The 24,800-nt window shown below is 24.8% G+C and overlaps 1 protein-coding gene across 1 annotated transcript; it reads right to left on the bottom strand.

The window, feature by feature from the left end:
- Positions 1-15,971: 15,971 nt before the first annotated feature.
- Positions 15,972-17,582, bottom strand: LOC113867753 (myb-related protein 306-like). Its single transcript, XM_027503205.1, has 3 exons — positions 17,446-17,582; positions 17,135-17,264; positions 15,972-16,922 (listed from the first exon to the last, which is right to left on the bottom strand). The coding sequence occupies exons 1-3, from the start codon at positions 17,576-17,578 to the stop codon at positions 16,190-16,192; spliced, it is 996 nt and encodes a 331-aa protein (XP_027359006.1). The 5' UTR covers positions 17,579-17,582; the 3' UTR covers positions 15,972-16,189.
- Positions 17,583-24,800: the final 7,218 nt, after the last annotated feature.

Raw genomic sequence — 24,800 nt, 5'->3', positions numbered from 1 at the left:
TCAACCACTTTTCAGAATTGTAACATTCCATGGCTTGCTTAAATGAGACTAGATCCTCATCAATACTCAAGTCACATTCATGCTCAAGTGAGTAAATCATATAGTAATTCAAAATAGCAGATCTTTTCTGCCTTACAGACCTCCTTAATGTTATCTCTTGTGGTACACCTTCCTCTTGCTCACTTGTGACTTGCGCATTTTCAGCTAGTTCATCCTCTATATGTTGTTCTTGTGGGTTTAGAACATTAACTTGTTGTCTCCTTATATTGTGCGACTGTGATACAACAAGAGGAACAATAACTAGAGAAGAGACACCAACTACAGGAGTTTCCGCACATGTCTCTTTAATTTTCACCTTTTTTTTTTGTTTCACCACTCCCACTAAACTGACCATTTTTAATGAACCTTGCATTTCCAGACTCAACTATTCTCATACTATAGTTAGGACAGTATAATCTATACCCCTTTGATTTTTCAGGATAGCCGATGAAATAACCACTTATAGTTCTAACATCAAGCTTCTTTTCATGTGGATTATACACTCTTACTTCAGCTGGACAACCCCAGACATGAAGATGTCTTAAACTGGGTTTCTTTTCTATCTATAGTTCATAAGGAGTCTTTGGAACTACCTTACTAGGAACTCTATTAAGCAGATACGTAACAGTCTTTAATGCGTACGTCCACAAAAACATAAGTACAGAATTGTAATTCAACATACTCCTAACCATTTCCATGATAGTACGATTCTGGCTTTCAGCCACACCATTTTGTTGTGGTGTACCAGACATAGTATACTGTGCACATATGCCTCGACTTTCTATAAGTTTTGCAAATGGACATAGACATTGTCCACTTTCATTAGATTTTTCATAATATTCATCACCTCTATCTGACCTCACAACCTTTACCTTTCTATCTAGTTGTCTTTCCACCTCATCAATGAATACTTGTAAGACATCCACTGATTGGGATTTTTCATGCAACACATACAAATAAGAATAACGTGAGTTGTCATCAATAAAGGTAACAAAATATCTTCCACCACGCCAAGATAAGATGTCAAACAGACTACAAATATCAGTGTGTATCAATTCTAAGAGTTGACTGTTTCTTGTGACTGGATTCTTTGATGTGTGTTTGGTTTGTTTTCCTTTAATATAATCCACACATACATCTCAGTCAACAAAATCTAATTGAAGTAAAATTTTACTTTTCATTAATCTCATCATCCTTTCTTTGGATATGTGACCTAACCTTTGATGCCACAAGAAAGTAGAGCATTCATTATGCACATTCAAATTACTACTAACAGCATTCTCAACATGAAACAGAGATTCAACAAATTTAACCTTAAGATTGAAATGATATAAACCATCAATTAATGTACCAGATCCAAAATAGTACGAGTGTTTATATAAAGAAAATGTATTATTTTCAATCTTAAAATTAAAACCAAATTCGTCCAACTTTGCAACAGAAACCAAATTTTTAGCACATTCAAGAACATAAAGACACTTTTTTAGATCTATACAACAACCAGTATGCAAGATCAATCTCTAAGTCCCTATTCCTTCTATCCGTGCCTTCATTTTGTTTCCCATGTACAAGAACTTTTCAGTTCCGATTATGGGCTGGATCGAAAGAAATCCCTGCATTACATGTGACACATGAGTAGTTGCACCAGAATCTAACCACCAGGTGTTTTTAGGTACCTCAATAAGATTTGATTCAAAGCATACTGAAATATAATATATACCCTTCCTTTCGAATCAAACCTTTCTTTTCGGACAATCTTTCTTGAAGTGATCAGCCTTCTTGCAGAAGAAGCATCTCTTGTCCTTCTGGATTCGGCCTTCATGAACCTTTAATAAGGCCTTATCCTTCTTGTCCTTTTTACTTGGCTTAGCTTTGCTACTACTAGCCTCTTCATGACATGTGAGATGGACGGAGTGTTCTTTCACCTTCTTCAGCTTCCCTGCCTCCTAAACCAGCATGGCCTTAATCTCTTGTATGTTCCATTTATCCTTAATGGTATTGTAATTCACCTGGAACTGACCAAACTCGGGAGGGAGTGAGTTCAAAATGAACTATACTAGAAAGATTTCCTTTACCTCCATGCCTATTGTCTTCAACTTTGCCGCTTGATTGATCATGTCAGTCACATGGTCATGAATGGGCTGTGATCAATCAAACTTCTTAATAGTCAGCTCAATCAACAGGGTACCTAAAGCAGATTTGTCAGTAATATCCAATTGTGCATACTCTTTTACCTTTGTCATAAATTCCCTAGCATATTCAGTCTTTGGCATCGATGACTTCACATTTTCAGCAAGCTCAAGCTCAGCCTATTCGATCTTTCCTAAGCTTCACGAAGAGTCTTTTCCTCTTCAGTACTGGTCTCTGTGATGGCTGCAGGCTCTTGTTCCATAATGATTGCTAGGTCTAAGTCCATAACACCTAGCTGGAATCGAACTTGTTCAGCCCAATCATCATAATTGAACCCATTAAACTTGACTACGCCATTGCTCATGCCATACGTATTCATAGGGATTGGATTATTTAATACATGCTTAAATATTTATGTTTTGAATAAACTTAATAGATTCAGACAGCCAACCTTTATCAATTATGCATCTAAGTTTACCTTTGGGTAACGCCTAAATACACAATTTATCTATAATGATGCTAATAAACAACTTTAATCAACAATCAGTCACTCAAACCAATATACAAGTCATCTTTGGATATACAAACATATTATGAAGTGTTTACACGTCTCCTTAATGTCATTAATCATATGCAAATATCCACCTTTGGGCAATTTCCTGGCGTTATAATTAACGAGCTAAATTATTCACCCTTTATATTACCATATAGCATCAAACAATTTTGAATAATTTACAACACAATTAAATGCTTAAAGAACTTTTAAAGTCAGGTCACTTTGGTGACTAACAAGCTACTCTTAAAATTAAGTACTAAATTGTGAAGTTCTCATAATGATAATGTAATTTAGAATTAATTAACTTGAGAATTTAATCACTTTGGTGAGTAAAATTCACTTTGATGTAATTCTAAAATTATTTATATATTTTATAAATTATATTCCTTATTCTGCCGTGAAATTCCTATGCACGGTCGTGCTTTTACTTGATGCATGGTCGTGCTTACAATATGCAAGGTCGTGCTTCCATTATGCAAGGCCGTGCTTCCTGATGCATGACTCTGCTCAGTAATATATGGCCCTGTTCATATTACAGATTTAAAATCCAATGTTTCTAACTTCCAAAACCTTAGGGTTTCAATTATGGAATCCAAAAACAATTATTCAACATCAAAATAATGTCAATCCATCATAAAAAAATACCTAGGGTTCATGTAATTTGGAAAAAACTTTAATGGAGAACCAATCTTTTATGGAGAATCAATGAAATTCACAACCTTGCTCTGATACCAACTGTTAGAATTTTCTTTAATTTATTATGTAATTTCCATTATGCAATGACTATTATGAAATTACCTTTTCCCTTTTGTGATCTTGAATTACGTTGTTCTCATAATACAATATATGGTTCTCATACAATTAAGGGTTTAGAGAGCACTAACCTGAATCCATTGTTTCTTGATGTTACCTCTGTCTTGGTGTCGTTGATCCCTTTGTATTTTCTCCAACTCTTCCTTCCTTTTTTAGCTCCTCTCACATGGTTGAAATTACCTTTTTTGCGTTTACCGTGAACTCACTCAAAGACCGTGAAAGTGAAAAATAGAGAATGTCGTAACTTCCATTTAGTAACCGCTCTTTAATTTATATGAAGGGAGAGGGGAGGGTTTCCTTATAATTATATTTACAATTATACCCTCAATGACTCTATATTTTATATTTAACTATCATCACATTAAATCATAATTAGAGTCATGCTATAAGTTACATAGGCCACTACAATAAGATTATTAAAATAATCTAACACTAGTATCAAAGCTTCAAACCTAGAGTTGTGGGTGAATCTTGAAGCTAATCCAAGATGTGTTTGTGTCAACAAGAATAGAGAAGCAAGTTCTTGAAAATTTCAAGAAAAAGTGCATGGAGAAACTAGAGTTTAGAGGAAAAGAAGTCATAAGTAGCTGACTAACGTGGAACAATAATTAGAAGCCACTGCAATACTTGAAAAAGAAAAGATAAAGAAGGCTATACAAGAACATGCATTTATTTAGTGGTTTCTGTAGCAAAGAAACAATTGAAATGCATCATTGTGAAAAATAAATGTGAAGGCTTTGCTCAAAGTATTGTAGATTGAATATGACTTAGATTTTCCAATTTTAGTTGAAGGTCAAGGCTCTTTGGTGCTAGAGAATATAGATTAGAAAATGAAGGTTTGAGAGCAAAGAACAAGCACCTTCCAAACCAGAAACAAATATGAAAAAAAAAATGCAATTGCTAGAAATCTTGAAAACAAAGATTAACAAATAGGAATGAATGAAAGGGAAAATGTTCACGTATTGGGTAAAGAATAAAAAATGGAAGAGTTTAATTGGTTCGTGGCTGAGATAAAGAGAAATTTTGATTATGCAACTTTTGAAAATAAACTTATTAATGTGGAAGGAGACAATTTTGTTTAATTATGAGATAAAGAAAATCATTGAACATTATTAATTTGAGTTATAAAGAAAGGACTATTACAAACAAAATTTGTCTAGACAACTTTAGATTTTGATATAATTTAAAGGCATTAATAATTTATTTTAAAGATAAAAAAAATATAGCTAAAATTATATAAATGAAAGAGATTGAAATCACCAACTTGCAGAAGTGGGATTAGGTTGATAATTATGCTTCAAATAGTTGGAATTCCAATATAACTTTATTTGCAATTGTCATAACTATTCACTTTGAGAATGGTAATATTTAGAGTATTAATAGGTAATTCCCACGTTTAGTTGAAGATACAGTTGATTAGTGTTTGGAGAGTTAGTTTATTATTGATTTTTTTAGTTGGTTAGATTAAAACAAAAAAATATTGCAACTTGCTCATAAATATGAGAGGTTTAGAGAGAGAAAGGATTGTGCAATTTAAAAAAGATTGAGACTAGGGATAAAAATAGACTAAATTGAACTTACATCTTAGTATTTTTAAAGCTTAACTCAATTTAATCTATTTAAGTAATAAGCTTAATTTAAATTTTTTAAAAGGTTTAATTAATTAAAGAGGTCACAATTGAGCTAAAGAAAAATTTATTAGGCCTATTAAAATGACTTATTTGAAATTCACAAAAATATATTAAATAAAAATTTTAAAATAAAAAAATATTAAATTATAAACTCTAATCTTTTTTTATTAAAATTGAAGAGTATTTCTACTGTCTACTTTTTAAGAAAGAGGGTCTTAGTTGTTTATATCTTTTGCATTATTATTGTTTAATATGTACATAACACTTATTTGCATTTATGTTATCTCGATTATGTATTTTGATGAAATAAAATATATAATTTTATTATATATTTAAAGTGTTGAACCATTTTTTTTTATAACTTATTAGATATAAATCTGTCTATTTTTATAAAAACATATATCTTTAGATAGTTTAATAACCTATTTATAAAGAAGATTAATGACCTATTAAAAGTATCAATATAAAGTATGTCATTAGAAGGCTAATAGGTTAAAGTGTACTTTTAAAAAAGTAAGGTTAGATTTAATAAAAAATTTATGACAAATAATAAGTTAGATTTAAATTTTAAAATTATTAAATAGGTTAAACTTATTTATGCAAAGCTTAACTTAATCTATTTTCATTTCTAATTGAGGGTCTTTTAACATTAATAAGTATATATCCTTGATTTTTTGTAACATTCAATAATTTTTTTTTTATTAATTTAGTTTCTATCACAAAGAATGCACTATTATGTAGATTTTTAAGCTAGGGGCTTCTCTTTCTAAAAACTTGTAAGCTCTAAAAAGTATATAGTTTTTTTTTATACATATTGAAGTCTTTAGGTGGAGATATGTATGCTTCAAATAGCTTAGATAAAATCGCTGACACTTCTATTCAACTATTGTTTGATCAGTTAATTATTATTTGATTCAATGCTAAACATTATAGTTTATGAAAAAATCTTTGAAAATATTTAAATGTTTGAGCTCTTTCCTTAGATTTCAACCATCTGGTTCTACAAGTGTCATGAAATTCCAACCTATGCAATCATTCCCATGCTTGCTTTGTGGTTTCATTCCTCATGATTTTGATTGCAACGTGAGCAAATACAACATTTTAGAAATAAAACAAGGACTCGAAACCTTTCTGCATTTTCTTCACAATGATGTATCTACCAACAAAATATTCTTCACAATGATGTCTGATTTAAGCATTTAATGGCAAGATAGGTGCTTTTATATTGGCTTGTGCTCCCCATTCCCATAAATCAAAGAATACTTTTCTTTAAACGCACAATACTTAAAGGTATAATTAGTTACAAGCTTAATTAAGATGAGTTAAACTTATGTGTTGATCTTAAATTATGCCTAACTTATTAGCTAGGCCCAGAGGAGCATGTGGCTTTTTATTATATTTAACTATAACCCATTTATATATCCAATTAATATAACAAATGTGGCAATACAGATATGTCACACTTTCAATAGTTTTTGCCATGACGTAGGAGCATAAATTTAACACTAGGATGAGATCATAGAGAAAAGGTTGTGGCAGATATATCTATGTTAAGAAAAGATAATAAATAGTAGCAAATAAATAGAAGTAAATATCAGGTTTTGTTTTTTCTATGCAAGTAAAATAGCTTTGACAAAATTCCTAGACGATAAACAATAATATTATACTTACAAATACACTCTGCTCTTCAACACTCTCTCTCGTGATTTTAGCTTACATCATCTGCAACCAAGGCTCTACTCTTCCTCTTTCTTTCTTTTTTTTCCTAAAGAAACACAAATGAATGGCTTTTGGGCCATAGTTGGTTCATAATTTAAATTCAGCATGGGCCCACTATTAGTAACCCATATAACAATTTGTAATTGTTGTTTTGTTACATTTTGTTATAATCTCTCCAAAACATAGGTCTTGACAAGGAAATTGTCAATAAGTTAAAATTGTAATTGATATATTCATCATTCAAAATTTTGTGGAAAATATGATATTAATTTATCCAACCCACGTGTAATAACTAATTCTCACTTCTTTTTGTATATATACTCTAAGTATTAGATTTAGATACTTATATTATTTAATAAATTTTTATAGAATATTATATTAATCAATTTAATTATTAATTTAAAATTTTCATCAAAAAAATTAACATCATAATTTTTTTAAAAAAAAAAAAATTCGTCAAATTGTTTTATCTTAACATGTAATATGTTTTTAAAGTATAAATAAATATTAATTTTTAGATAAAATACCAACAAATGTTTAAATTATATAAAATTGATATATGTAATTATAAATATAATATAAGATAATCTAATAGTTATATTTTGATAATTTTATATTTTATAAAATGTTGAAAAATATAAATATTTAAATTTAACATTGGTGGAGAGAAAAAAGAAGAAGAAGAAGAAGAAGAAGCTAACCTCTGATTTTATTATGAATGACTTAAAGAAGAGAAGATGTAGCGCGTGACTGAAACTATTTTGAGCTATCCATCTCCTCAGCCAAAGCCAAAGTGCAAGTTCATAATCTCAGTCACTGAATCATTACCATGTTTCATAATCATTAGTCATCTATTGGACGGTGATAATTTGAGCAGAGTATTTTAATATTAATAAAAAATTGTTTATATAATAATTTCAATAACTGTACTTTTATTTGTGGAGCATTTATATATTTGTCCTTAAACTCGTTATTTATATTTTTATTATTTTGAACATAGTTTCTCATTATATGTTTATTTGATAAACTAATAAAACAGAAAAATAATATTAAAAAATTAAAAAAAGTAAAATACGTAATTTCACTAAAAAAAAACAACAATAATCTAACTTTCAACTATAAAGCATTCATATTAATTATATTCTTTGACTTACTTAAGAGGTTATTTTGAAAATTTTAATTATAAATATAAAAATTATTTTGCTAGTACGAGTAGAGTTGGTGGATAGTTCATGCAGTCTACAGTCAGTCTATATACAAGTTTGTGAGTAAATTTTTATTAAACTCAAACTCATTTAATAAATAAATGCATTATCCATTACGAGTAATTATTATAAGTATTTATTACATCTAGACATGATTATCATCCACAAATTTATTAGTGTACATGATATTAATTAGAATTTAAGGAAATTGCACACTTATAACAGTGAATGATGTTTGAAGAATGAGTCGATGATGTTGTAGGCAATGATTATTATTCATTACTTTGAGTTAGGCCCAATTACACCTATTCATTAGGGAAATAATATTCTTTTTAAACACTGTTGTGATATCTTTTCTTGACTTAATTGGAAAAAAGTTAAGAAAATGATGTGTATTCTAAAGAGTGTTTCCTTTGTTTATTGCCTGAATAGGAAGTTCCATTAAAAAAAACAGTAAATGATTATGCAGAAATGACAATGTTGATTGTGGTAATTTTCTTTTTGAGGGAATAAAGAGCATCATGCATAATGCTCATCTTTCTTTTCCTTTTTTGTTCAAAATCTTTAGCTTCAAATTCACATAATTGATTAGGGGTTCCACTGGTGATTAATTAGTGTGCATGCAGGGTTTAGAAAGACAAATTCTTGTTTCATATGATTGAATATGTATTATATTACCTTCATGCTTGTGATAAAAATAATTTTATTTATTCTAATAAAAATATTATAATATCAACCTTTATATTATAAATGAGAGTCTATGATTAAAACTAAAATATCAATAAAACTACTCTTATTCATAATTTGTTACATATATATTTTTAAATTAAAATTTACTGAGAATAACGTGTGAATTACTCTAACTAGTAATTTTTTATTTATATTTTTTAATTTCGTTCTAAATTTTAGAAATTAGATTTTTTTATTACTTTATATAATTTTTAATACCTATTTTTACATTTATAAAAATCATTTTAATTTTTTAATTTAAAATTTATTTTTAAAAAACTTATTTCTTAAATTTATAGTTATTATTATATTAATTATTGACGTATGATCAAAATATTTTTGACATTATACGATAAAAGTATCATTTAAAATTATTTAATTTAGTTAAATCTTTATTATTTTAATACATAATATTTATATTCATAAAGTTAAATTTAAATTTTTAAAAATGTTATTATTTAAAATGATATTATTATTATTATTATTAAAATAAAATAGTAGTGGAATCAGATCTCCATGCATGACATCTTAGTCTCGTAGTATTATCTGTAAAATGACTTTATCAATTATTTTAAAAATAGTAAATATATAGGTAAAGTGGTAAACAAAAAATACTATAAATAAAGATAAAATGAACCGACCCACCTTAACCTCTATCCTCCATTTTCTAATATGAGGTTTCTGTGAATAAATTTGATTTTTTTTTGGTCGTAAAATTTCGTGTTTTTTGTTTTGTGTTAAAATCGCTTTTTAATTTAAAGTTAGAATCTTGAGTTGGGCTTAAACATAATATCATGAAAATAAATTGGGCCGGGTTCTGGACTGCGTGTGTAACCTCCTGCCTCCCCATCTCACTTTCCAAAATTTTATATTGGATAACATATTATTTTAAAAATTTAATTTAAATAATTTAAAGATTTTTTATATTTTTATTCAATTATAAATTATTTATATTAATCAATACAAATATATATATATTCACGTTGTTTTTTAAGTATAAACAATTTTACATTATCATAGACAACACAATTGTTAAGTTAAAAATAAGACAGTTCTTAAACCGCTGATTAAAGAATTAAAAATAATTTTTTTTGTCAAAAAAATGTAATAAAATATATTTCCTCACGATTTCCAAAGCAATTTAACATGTTTTCTTATAAATTTTATTATTTTTAATTTCTTAACCAATGTCTCAACGAGGCTGGCTAACAAGATTCAACAATCATTTTGATTTATTATGCGCATCTAATTAAAGAGTGAAATAAACAAGAGTTATTATTATTATTATTAGCAAGTTTTCATTCCTTACATGTGAAGTTCCAAAGTTAATTTTAAAATTTATAAATTAAATGAAATTTAATAATTAAAAATAATTTTTATTATTAATAATTAATGTTTTATTATATTAAATAATAATAATAATTTTAAAAATAAAGACTATTAAAATTAAAATTAATAATTATTAAAATAAAGACAGATTTTCTTTATTAATATGGTCTGTTAAAACTTTAAAAATAAATTAAAAGATGAGTGATTAAGAATAAAAAAATTTAAAATCTAATTTATCTACAAATTAAAGTTATATTTAATTTAATACAATATAACATAATTTAAAATATAAAATAAGTTACAATTAAATTTAAGAAATACTATTTAAAATGAATAAAAATTATAAAAAATAAATAAATGTTTGATCTAAGAAGTCGCATGGCTTAGGAAAGATAAAAATGACTCCTAAAACAAACTTTCATTCAGTTTATAAAATTTAATACAATTTAAATATTAATTGATATATCATTGTCTCACTATATTCTAATACATGATATATTATTTAAAATTTAACTAAATTCTATTTATTACTGAATTGCATATTTATAAATAATTAAATTTTATAAAATTATATATTTATGATTTTAATGCAAATGATACATTCACAAAATTTACTTTGATAAAATCAATTAATAAAACCCACGAAAAAGGAAGGTAAAGTGGGGACAATAAAGAAATGGGAAATGCAGATTGACCCAAAAGTTAAGGGTTGGCAGTGGGATTTTGTCCCTGCATGGCCCATCTCAATCTTTCTCATGGTTTCCAAAAATCCCTCGTGAAAAATGTGAGAATTTCATTTGTTAAAATATGATTATTCAAGTGGGGAAGATACTTTTTGCTCTGTTTTTTTTTTTTAAGAAAATATCTTATACTACTTCCTTTATTTATTTTAAATTCAATTTTTAAAAATATCTTTAAATTTTAAAATATTTTTTCAATTACACGTCATTTTTCTACTTGTAATCACCTCCAATATTCGTATCTTCTATATAATATTCTTTTGTTTCAATTATATTTCTTCTTTGCATTTAAAATCTCAATCTAGAATAATAAGTAGAACAAAGTGTGACCAAATTTTCATTAAAGGTAAATCAATCAATTTCTAAAGTTTTATGAGAAAGAGCGATGATGCCATGCTCCATTGTCTTGAAGGAGTGAAATAAGACTGATTTGTGGACAATTTTAAACCAATTCTTTTTTTATTATAACTAGATAACGACTTCATAAATTTGATAGTCTTTCAAAGAGTGAATCGGGTTGAGAGTTCACATTTTCTAACATGTAAAGAAAATGAAAATTATGGAACGAATGTAGTGTCATTTTATTTGCAGGACAAACATTTATCACCAAAAAGAGGTGCAATTGTTAAAGTAAGTGTTAATAGTAAAAATAGGTGGTGTGAATAGTAACTCTCTCGTCAAGTGGGTGAAATAAAATATAATAAAATCATTTAAGAAGATTAATATAGCAGCAGTAACACCATATCAAAGCACACGTCTCCTGAAATGTGTAAACTAATTAACGAAGATTTGTAGATGATTTTACATATAACCTTGGGTGTATTTGTTCATGCATGCATGCATCAAGGAATGAGAAAAGCAAAACCAAAGCACTCTATTGTAAGCTGAAAACCTTTAAAATTGTGAAAATAGGTGCACAATTGCGGTTACCTAAGCAATTAATTGAAATGGAGTAATTACAAGATTAAATATGCTAGTTTCTTGTAATCCTTGTACCCACAGAATTTATGTGGAACAATTTTCCATATAATTATGTATTATATATATGTGTGTGTCTTTTTCTTCTGGTTACGTGTATGGCAATGCAAGCTGTCAAAGCAGTGTTATGTATCCACATGGTGCACTAAATGCACAATGAGTTGGGCTCAGAAGGTCATGTTTTGGAGGCACATGATTCTGTCGTTAGGAACTTAGCTCCTGCTGGCATTTTGAAAAAGATGATCAACCCTTTCTTATGATATAATACTTTTCTTTTTCAAACATTTAATTCACTCTTTATAATATATATATATATATATATATATATATATATATATAGAATATTGTAATATATGTGTATCCTTTGAATCATATTAAAATATAATAAAATATTTTATTATTTAAAAATATTATTCAATTTAAATATAATTATCTCTAATTGAAATTATTTTTTAGTTTTTTAAAAATAAATTATATGTAAAGAGAATTTACATAACTTGAGTTTTATTAATTGTACTTTTAAATTTTTGTAAATAATTTTTATAAAAATATACTTTTATTATATTAAAATTTAAAAATACAATAAATATTTTTAAAAATAATATTTTCTTATTAATAATTGTTTATCTTGTGGTCGAGGTTAATATTTGACCTAAAAGCTCTTTTTCCCAAATCCTATAGCATTGCATCATAGAGTCATAGGTGTAGGAATGTAGGGTTGGGAAGAAGGTTTAATATTACTATATATATATAGTAAAAAAATGGTCCCATACTTGTAAGAAAGACAGATTCAATTTCTATTCTCTTGCCCACGATGGTATAAGAGTTGTGAGAAGGGGGCTTAAGCTTTTCTCTATTCCTTTACAGCATGGATATGTTCCTTTGTAGTGTCAGAATAAAACTATAAAATTTCACAATTTGAAAACAAAAATTGACCACATCACCATTTATGGCCTTTCAGTTCTTACCATTGCTATCCACATAAATGAGTGGATCAGAAATTATTAAAGAAAATATATATAATGTGAGAATGGAGATTATTTATCTCAATTTAATAACCAAAATTTATTCTGAATCTCTTGTTTTGCGATTCTATCTATATATGCAATTTTACATCTTTTTATGTTTATCTTGTTAGCAAACAACATTAAATTTTCTATTCTTATTAGTTATCACTGCTTCTCCCTATCATTGAATAAATAAATAAGTACACTTTTAAAAATAAATTACTAAAATAATATTATTTTAAAATATATTACTAGAAAATATATTTTTTAAGCTTTCTTGAATAGGATGATAGTGTTACATGAAGAATATTTGTGTAATATTATTTTATTTTATTAATTTTTAACATTTTACAAGAAATTTTTCTTTTCTTTTTTATAAATGAGTGATTTTCGATTAGACACTCAGTTTTCCAGCACTCCACATTGACAAAAACAAATATATCGGTGAAGGGTTTTGAAACATGAATGCCTTTAAGCACGTGTATTAGTAAAGTTAAAAATATATTTTTCATGAAAAAATAATTTTATACATATATTTAATGTAAAATAAAAAACCTATAATAAATAATTATTAGTTATGTTTATTTTTAAAAATATCATACTAACAACACTTTTTGAAATTTTTTTTCACACTATTATTAATTAAAAATTATAAAATTATAAAATTATTAATATAATTTATTAAATTAGAAGTAAAGTTACATAATTTTTTGTAAATAAATTTTAATTAATACTTCTTTCATCTCATATTAGTTGTCACTTAAATATTTTTTTATCATCTCAAATTATTTGTCACATAAATTTTATTTGCCAATTAACAATTAAAATAACTTTAAAATTAATTATTATTTAGCTATTATAATAATTTCAATACTTTTAATAGTGTCTTAAGAAATTTTATAAAAAATAATTACTAATATGTTTTGGTCCAATTTTCAAATACATTATTTGTTAGATTCCTTTATACCCTAATTTATTATATGATTTGTGTTAATAATATACTCACACTTTAATTATTTATTTATATATATAGATATATTTAATTATAAGATACTAATTATAATAGTATGTTTGTTCTTAAAATTGAATATAAATATATAATATATAACTATTTTTTATTAAATTTAGTGAATTAGATCTTTATTTTTTATAAATAAGATTTAAATTAATAATTAATAAAATTAATTATTTTTTAATATATACATTAGTATTAAATGAAAATTAATATAAGATAAAGAGATAATAAAGAGTGTGTTAAAAAGTATATAATAGAATACTCTGACAACATTTTTCTCTTAAAATACTGTCTCTCATCCTATTTATAAAATAAAATAATTTAATTCATAAAGATCAATAAAAAATAATTACATGTTGTAAATTTATACAATATTATAGAAATATTTATATTATTAATTGGTATCTTGTATATCAAATAAATGAATGTGTTTATTTATAAAGGTAAATAATAAATACTTTGTCAACACAAACCTCATCAGAAATGAGGGTATAATTTTTTTATATATATTAATGTATTTAAAAATAAATTTTTATTTCTTATAATTTTTAAATATATATATAAAGTTATTTCTTTTAAATAAAAACAAGTAGTATCAAAGAAGTTAAAATTAGTTGATTATGTAAAATAATTCTTGAATATAATGAAATATTTAATTTTAATTGATGATAGTGTAACTGTTGTTACAATCTTTTAATTATATATGTTTAAATTATTAAAAAAGTTTGAATACGATAACCATTATTTAAAAAGTACTTAATACATTTTAATTATATGATTGATCTACTGCACAAAGTTATATAGTAACAGAACATGCGGTTGATGTATTACAAATTACATTCATATAAACACATATACAAATGGTCCTAATTAAGAAAGAGCAATCCTTATGTGTAAAATTTATTAGATGAGACTCTTAAAAGAAGTTGATCAATCTACAAATTCTTCCTTATTGAGATACGTTGTTTATTTCTCGTATAATGCACAGGTAAATAATAATAAAGAAAATTATTATAAAACTAAAATACATTTGAAAAATAAATAATTAAATTAATATATGTTAAATATTTTTTTATTATAAAAATAAAATTTCAATAAAGAGCATATGTGTTACTTAAAAAATAATAAATAATTAAAATATTTTATTTATCAATATTTTTATTTTAACATCATTTCATTTTTTTTAAATTTAATTTTTAGCTTACTTCAAACATAATCCTACCTAAAAAAAAAGCAAAGCACCTCTTCTATAGATAAAAAAAGATATTTAAAATATTTTAATGACAAACAAATAATTTAATAAAGATTTAAAAATTCAACATTTGAATCTTAAAATCGTAATAGGCGTTAAAATTAAGATATTTATAATATTTTTAAAATTAAAATTAATTTTTTTCTCAATAAGCTACAATTATATTTAAAATTAACATAAATTATTAAAATAAAATTCAAAACACAAACGTAATGGAACATTATTGTACATAAACTAAATATCTAGTCAATTAATATAAATTTAATTTAAATATACAGTGTAAATATTTTCTTACACTATATCTAATTACAAATTATCATATTAATTTTTTATTTTTATAATAATTAATATATAAAATATATTTATAATACATTTCATTAATTAACAATATAAATAAATCTATATTTACAGTACGTTAAAATTAAAATAAATTAATATTCTACCTCTAAATTTGTATTATTACATACTTCTTTCTTGCCATGGAGCTAACATTGATCATTACATATATTTTCATCTGATCAAAAAATAGCTTAAACTAGAATAGACTGGGTCATGCGAAAATTAGGTAGTATTAGTCTATCAAACTTTTAATTCTTAACTAAAAGAATTTTTTTGAACGTATGATGAAGACATACAATAAAAATAATAAATAATAAATATTTATTTAAAATTGTAATATTTAATATTATTAATATATTAAATTTTATAGTATTTTATAACTTACATTAATATCCTAGTATATTGAGATTTTTATTAGATATCTCTACAAACACGTTCAAAAAAATATTAAAAGAACGAAACAACAAACTAAGAAAGAAGAAGAAAAATCTAAACACCACAGAACTTTTCACAAAGAGAAACAAACATTTCCAGTTAGGCATCTAATTATAGGATATGATAATATAATAATTGTTAATAATGGATTGGAATATACACTTGGTAGCACCAAAAGGGTTGAAGACCAAAGTGAGAGATTGAATCAGACTTGGTCTCATATAACTAAGGAAAAACAAAGTTTTAGATGACTCCTTACAAATTGAACCGATCTAGAAGCAAAGTTTTTCTTGACAATTAGCATCATCCAAAAGCCATTTTTCAAGCAAAGAAAAGGGAATTTGATCAGTTTCAGTAGCATCTGGCTTGCTCTCATCTTGGAAAAGAGTAGCCTCAGGTGAGAGAGATTGTGAGAACTCAGAATTTGAAGAATCCAAAGACTCGTAACCAAACAAGGACTCAAAAGTCTCAGTCAATTCAACGCTATTGCTTATTGTGCTTCCCTTTGCCACCCCACTTGTTATTCCTTCACTAGAAGCAGTGTCAGCACCAGCCAAGTTATTATTGAAGGAATTTTGAGTCACAGCTGAGGCAGCACGTGAGGCTTTTGTTGGTGCATTCTTCATCCATCCCTTCAACAAACGAGCTATGTTATCAGCACTTGAAGCATAGCTTATAGATTGTGTTGCTTGTTTAGTGGAATTATAGAAGGAGACACTGTTATCATTAGATTGGTTTGAATTTGGTTCAGGTAATAATAAGGCAGGTGTGTTGTTTGGTGAGAGAGCTTCACTAAGTGCTTTCTTAGCCATGTGGATATCTGTTTGAAGCCTTCTTTCCCACTGGCCTCTTGACATTGGCTGAGAAACTGAAACCTCTTTATGTCCAAAACTTCCTTCACAGCCTGCTTCCAATTTCTTCAGCTTCTTTTTCAAATAAGTGTTCCAGTAGTTCTTTATGTCATTATCTGTTCTCTGTGGTAGGTAAGCAGCTATTGCTGCCCATCTGCATCGTAATCAATGTGCTTCAGTTTAACTAACATGTGAGCCCAAAGGAAGGATTAAGGAATTAGCTACCTTCTCAAAGAACTTACAAATAAAAAGTAGTAAAATTTTATATTAAGATATGTTATTAAATATTTATCTGCTACTAATTAGTTCCATGTAACTAGGTCCTTAAGGCAAAGAGAGCTTGAAGCCATAATAAGATGAATTTACCTGTTCCCTAAAAGAGCTTGAAGATGGATTATCATCTTCTCTTCTTGCTCAGTGAAGTTACCCCGTTTGATTCCTGGCCTCAAGTAATTAGTCCATCTAAGTCTACAACTCTTACTGCACCTTGACAACCCTGAAAGAAAATTAAACCCAAAATCAAGAGAGAGTACTATTTCAGATCACATGGCTGAACGAATCACATAATATCCCCAAATTAAAAACAAGACAAAGAAATTAAATATCCAACTTCATCACAAAATCACCAAATTCAGATAAAAGGGTAGAAGCTTAAGATTTATTTATAACCAACCAACCTGTATTGGTGGGAACAGCCTTCCAATTTCCAGGACCATGTTCTTGTATATAAGAAACCAATATGATATCTTCTTCTGGAGTCCAAGGTCCTTTCTTCACACCCTCTTTATCACAACATGGTGGCCTTCCCATCTTCCTTTGTACCTTTCCTATATAGTTAGCTATATATATATATATATATATATATATATATATATATCCTAGATCTCTAGTTCTTCACTTTGTGGTTTTCTTTTCCTCTTACTTGCTAGATGCTAATGCAAGAGTCAAAAGCAAGGGTGTATAAATAGTGCAAAAAAAGGGGATTGTGATGAGTGTGTGAAGGGACGCTGACTGAAACAAAAGAGAGAGCCAAATAGTCAAAAGTTGACAGCAAAAGCATTAACTCTTAAGGAGTAAGACGGCAAAAGTCAGCTCATGAGCATTGGAGCAATGCCTCTTCTCTCTTTGTTGTGCCTCTCAAAACCGCGTGGGGGCATTCAATGTGGCTGCACTGGGAACCCTCTATTATCTACTCACTTTTTAAAGCCTCTAATTAAACCCCCAACACCATCAATGTTAATTACATTAAGCTGGTGACTCTAGCTAGCTAGAAAACCCAAAGCTTTCACATATATTACTACTATTGTGTCCTTCTCTCTATGCTTGTGAATAGTTGTGGATTGTCATCCTTCTCATTGAATCACCCCTTTCTCTTTCAATTAGACAACTACTTATCCATAAGTTCATTAATTAATTGTATGATACGTTACCATTTGATTCTTTATTATTATTATTATTAACCACACACATACATATATAGTTGAAGAACATATATAATAAAAACACTTCTCATTTTATGAATATTAAATTTACAAATTTGGATACCACAATTATTTGTAGTCTTAACTATTTTAAAATATATATATATATATATATATATATATATATATAATAATTATACTTATTATTCATAATTATTTCTCTTACGAACTAAATAATTTTACTTAAATAATTCATCGATAGAGAGAGATAAGTAAGTTTCATATGATATTACGTGCCTAATGTGAGTTTGCTTTATCTTGTGGGATGGTTATTAAAAGGGGTGATTTTGTGTGGACAATAACCCATTTGTGTTGTTTACTAGGTGGTGTACGTGCGTTTACCTTGTTCATAAAATTAATTCATTTATATTAAGAAATTTTATGTGTGCACAACTTTCAAATGGCAAAGCCTGTAAGTTCATTTATTGTGATTGGTGTGATAAATATTAAATATATGTTCATAATGAATCAATATGATCGATATCTTCGTATATAAGGGGACTCAAGAGTCAAGATCGAGTTGGTGCTTGGCTAATCAAGTGACCGCTCTGACCTTCGTGGATCCAGACCATGAATATAATGTATGATCATAAATGGCGATGCTAAACAATTGGTTCAAGCAATTTCGTGATGGAAAACCAAATCCACCCCAAACTATTTTTACTTTGACAATCATAATAAATTTTGTGAATGGCGTTTCAAAGAGTTGGCAACCATACTTAGGCCCATGGCCTTTGAATGTGTCATAACTTACACTCGTTTGTACTTAAATATAGACATGCTAGAGACATTATTTTTAATATGTTTTACTTTTATGATTAATTAATTTTTAAATATTAAAACATTTGTTTCATAAATCAATATTTGTTTAAAAATAAATAATCTTAAAATATATTAAAATAATGTGTTGGTAGTATTCTAGTTCTACTTAATTAATTAGTAAATTAGTAATGTATACTTTTTGGGATTAAAAATTAGAAACGTTAATAACACACTTTCAATATTCTTTATCATTGATTATTTAAAAAAAAATCAATTTAGTATTACCGTTTTGTTTTCCTAAAGAACAAACTAATGACAAAAAAAAAAAAATGTGCTTAGAAATAGTAAATTATTTAATGTTTGTCTTTGTTTACTAGATTGGATTGACCATGAATATGTCAAAGGACATTTAACTACTCGCGGGATTCATTAACGAAGCTGCTTAAGACATGCCATGATAATTTTGACGACGTATAGAATTAATTTTAATGAACATGCTAATAATGCTTCCTTGGGACCTTGATAAGACTAACAAAGAAGAAAATTCAAATTTTTTCTTGCTTTCTTCGCTGTGAAATTCAGTCGGCAAGGGTCAAGTAGCAAGTGAAAATCACTGTTTGGTTTAGGTCACACAGTACCACATTAATTGCTAGGGTTAAGTGATCAATTAGGAAATAGTCATGCCCTCAGATCAGTTGTAGTTATGATACTTAATTCAACTTTTGATTAAATAAAATTTTATTTATTTCACTTCCTTTCTCTCATGTCTAGTTAATGAAAAGTAAAATGTGATCGGGCAAAAAATAAATAAAGAAAAGACGTGTGCTAATTTGATGTGTTAAGCGAGAAAAAAATGTTAAATTTTTCTTACTAATAGAGCTGGTTTGTTTTCTGTTTTTAAAAATATTTTTTTCTTTTTAAAAATAAAAAATCATAAAAGTTGTTTGTTAACATAAATTTTTTAAAAAACAGTTTTCTAAATTTTTTTTAAGAAAAATTAAAAATTAAAAACCAGAGAGAAACAAATAAGAATTGTCTTGTCAGAATTCTTTTAACACTCCTTAATTCGATTCCAATATTTAATTTAGAGCAGAACATCTACCTTATTCATTAAAGTAAAGCTGTTGAAATGAGTTCACTCTAATTTTAACTAGTTTTTTTGTACATTAATTTATAAAAGTATAAAATTTAGGAATGATATAAAAAATGTACCTTTCGTTTATTAATTTCAATTTTACTTAAACAATCTAAATATTAATAAAAGCTAACATTAAAATATCAATATACATTATCAAGATAAAATTTTAATCTTAATAATCAAAGAACAATATAATTAAACACACTAATAATACTGTACATAAACTTTATACTTTGTTTAATCTGTCATATATCTTGGTATAGAGTAACCTTGATGTCAACGGTCAACCTAGGTTAATCAATTTAACTAGTAGTAGTGGGTAAACAGCAGAAAAGAACTTTTACTTTGATTGGGTTCTTCCATGGATCCATAGATCCTAATCAAGCTGCTGATTTTGACTTTAAACTCCAAAGGGTTATCAGAATATTAAAGAGGTTAGGCATGTGCCCCCTATGATGACAACCTTGAGTCCATGCTCTTAAATCAATGTCTAACAATAACAATTATTTGTGATCGTATTGGACTAATCAAGTTTAAGGTCTCTCTATAAACTTATGATAGCAAACATAAGTCCAAGTTCTCTTAAAGCACGTCTCTAATCTCAACAACAAAATTTATTTTTGCTGATGTAAGTCAAAATAATTTTTGCATCATTGAGTATATTTTATTACGTAATTTTATCACAAAATCTTTAGTTAAAATATAATATATTTATTATTATTTATAAAATTTGATACAATTAAATAAGATAATAAGTATTTATAATTTTAACAGTTAAATTAATAAAAACTATGTTTTATTTAAATTGTTGAATAATATTAAAACATTGTGCTTGTACGTCTACGTATGCATGCACTTTAAATGTTTGTATTCTTATAGTTTTTCTAGCTTTTGATTTTATTTTTTTAATCAATATTTATATTGAACAAAAATATATTTACTCTGAAAGTTAACATTTAAAATATTAACATAAAAATTTCGTAATTTAAAAAGTAAATGTACATATTTATATTGAAGGGCTCAACAATCTGCTGGATGCGCAGCTTTCGGGGGAAAAAAATTATAATCTCTAAAAATACCTATTATTCTAGAAGCTATTCCAAAATATTACTTTATATTAAACACACACACACCCAGTCAATATTAATATAAATTTAGTTATTGACTTTAGTAATAGTCACTGTCATTTTTATATACTATCAAATCAGTTAGTTTAGTTTGAAAATTTTGACCAATATCTTTAATTTAGTTTTTTACATTAAAAACTAAATTAACTAATATACATCAAAATTTAAAATTAACAAAAGTTAAAAATAGAGATGACAACAAGTAGAGAATAGATAGCGTAATATAATATTTATTCTTGTATTTGTATTTTAAAAAAATATTTATATTTAGTCTCATCTCTGCGTGAGTAGAGATGGAAACAGGCCAGACTTTACTCTAAACAGGCCTGACCTGTAATATAATTATTAGGCCTGAACCTGACCTGTTATTTGTTAAAAGTTTTATTTTAGGTCTGGTCTAACCTGGGTTAAAGCCTGTTAACAAAGTCTGTTACAAAAAAAATATTAATAAAAATATAAATATTTTATTATTAAATTAGCTTATATATTTTTCTAATTTTTATCTGTTATTAATAATTATTAAATAATTATAATAATATTAATCTAATTTGATAAATAATTTTTAAAATATTATTTAAGTATTAATTATAAATATTTTATATTAATAAAATTTATATTTATATTTTTCTTACTTTATTTTTTAAAATTATATAAATAATAAATATTTTACTTTTATTTTAGAAACATATTTTGTTTGTTTAAAGACATCTTATATTCAACAAATAAAGTTACATTAAACACATAAAATTGATAAAAAAAAATAACATTCACACAATTTCTTGAATCAATTACAAAAAATTATTATATTTTAAAAAATACATAAATTTAAAGTTAATGCAATATATACATATATATATATATATATATATATATAATGACAATAATAATTATTATTAAATTAAAAAAATAATTACAAAATATTTAATTTCATTTGTTTCATTAATTTGTTATTTTAAATTAATAAATAAATATAAAATTAACTACATTATAACATTAATGTAATATAGAAAATATTACTCATACAATAAATTAAAATATATACTTATATATTATATATGAATTAATAAATTAACTAATAATTAAATTAAAATACGTAAAAGTTACAAAAATATATATTATTATATAATTTATTTATAATTATATTATTTATATTATTTGCTACATGATCTGATTATATATATATATATATATATATATATTATAATAAAATTTTTATTTTATTTTCTTATCATTCTTTATAAATTTTTTCTTTCAAATAAAATATAATTTATATTTAAGCAATTTCTATTTATTATAAATATAAAAAATTATAACATAATATATTAATATAATAATTAAATATTAAAAATAATAAAATTTAAAATATGAAAAATTTATTAAAAAAATATTAATATTTTATTTTTAAATTTTAATTTGTTTAGTTTTGATCGTATCTTATTCTTCTTCAGCTTGTTTAAATATAACAAATATAATTTTATAATTAAATAAATTTATTTTTTAAACACTTGTAATTGTATATATATATTTTTAGTTTCAAATATAATATAATTTTTATTTATTATAAATAAAAAATTATAACATAATATATTAATATAATAATTAAATATTAATAATAATAAAATAAGAATAAAAAATAAGTGCGATAGTTGCTGTGACTATGTGGTTGTGCTAGGTTTGTGATTTATTATGATGTAGTGAATACAATCAATGAAAATTTTTATTATAATTTTATACCAATAAAATTGCTTAAGAAAAGATAAAAAAATAAAATAAAATTTGTATAATATTAAAAATTTATCAAGATTGTTGTTATTGAATAATATTAATAAAAATATAATTACTTTATTATCAAATTACTTTACATATATTCAAATGTTTATTTGTGTTATTGATAATTATTAAATAATTATAATAATTTTTATACAATTTTATAAATAATTTTTAAAATATTATCTGAGCATTAATCATAAATATTTTCATATTATAAATTTTTTATATTTTTATTTTCTCAATTTAAATTTATAAAATTATTAAATATTTTAATTTTTTTTATGATAATTATATTTTATTTGTATAAAGACGTCTTATATTTAATAAATAAAATTACAATAAACACATAAAATTGATAACAAAAAATAACACTTACAAAACTTATTGAATCAGTTAAAAAAATTATTATATTTTAAAAATTAAATAAATATCATCATTATAAAAATTGTAAATAAAAAATATTTATATTATAAAATTCATAGATGTAGGAAAATAACATATGAGCATAGAAAATATTATTAAAATTTATATTTAAATTAAAATAACTTATATTTCTAAATTTTTATCTTAATTAAAAAATATGTGATAAAACTTAATATAAAAATTTAAACTCAATGTACTATCTATCTACATATATATATATATATATATATATATATATATATATATATAATGAAAACAATAATAACTATTAAATTAAAAAAATAATTATAAAATATTTAATTCTATTTGTTTTATTAATTTGTTATTTTAAATTAGCAAATAAATATAAAATTAACTACACTATAACATTAATGTAATATAAACATTATTACTGATACAATAAATTAACTAATAATTTAATTAAAACACGTACAAGTTACAAAAATATATATTATTATATAATTTATTTATAATTATATTATTTATATTATTTGCTACATGGTCTGATTATATATATATATATATATATATATATATTATAATAAGTTTTTTATTATTTTTTTGTTATCATTTTTTTTATAAATTTTTACTTTTAAATAAAATATAATTCATATTTAAGCAATTTTTATTTATTATAAATAAATAAAAATTATAACATAATATATTAATATAATTTTTAAATAATAAAATTAAGAGTATAAAAAATATGTTAATATAATTTTATTATTTTATTTTTAAATTTTATTTTGTTTAGTTTTGATTACATCTTATTCCTATTGAAAGACTTAACTATTCTTTAAATTGTTTAAATATAATAAATATAATAATTTATTATTAAGTAAATTTATTATTTAAAAAGTGTAATCATGTATAAATATTTTTAGTTTTTAATAGAATATAATTTCTGTTTATTATAATTATAAATAAATAAAATTATAACATCATATATTAATTTAATAATAACAGAATTAAGAATATAAAAAATATATTATTAAATAACTTAATTATTTAAATATATTTTGACAATTTTATTTTTAAATTATATAATATATATATATATATATATTTATTTATTTATACAGGCCAGCCTGTTAGGCTTAACAGACTTTATAAACAGATTTACTTAAACAGACCTTAAAAAAAGCTTAAGCCTGGTTTGTTTATTAAAAAGATCAGGTCAGGCCAGCCAGTTCACAGGCCCCTGATCAGGTCAGGCGGCTTGACCTATTTTCATCCCTATGTGTGAGTAGTAATTTTAATTTTCATACCCATATATTCCGAGTACCCACATATCTATACTCGTTCCTATTATCCGTGCTTGTTTAAGAAAA

Source organism: Abrus precatorius, unplaced genomic scaffold (assembly GCF_003935025.1).
Source record: "Abrus precatorius isolate BTA unplaced genomic scaffold, Abrus_2018 Scaffold5, whole genome shotgun sequence".
Classification (NCBI taxonomy): domain Eukaryota; kingdom Viridiplantae; phylum Streptophyta; class Magnoliopsida; order Fabales; family Fabaceae; genus Abrus; species Abrus precatorius.
This window is presented reverse-complemented; position numbering and strand designations above follow the sequence as displayed.

Bases quoted from the DNA above. Each gene is read 5' to 3' on its own strand.
- LOC113867753 (XM_027503205.1), bottom strand. From the start codon at position 17,578: ATGGGAAGGCCACCATGTTGTGATAAAGAGGGTGTGAAGAAAGGACCT. The intron at 17,265-17,445 runs GTTGGTTGGTTA...ATTTTCTTTCAG, and splicing joins GGCTGTTCCCACCAATACAG to GGTTGTCAAGGTGCAGTAAG. The intron at 16,923-17,134 runs GTAAATTCATCT...ATTACGATGCAG, and splicing joins CAAGCTCTTTTAGGGAACAG to ATGGGCAGCAATAGCTGCTT.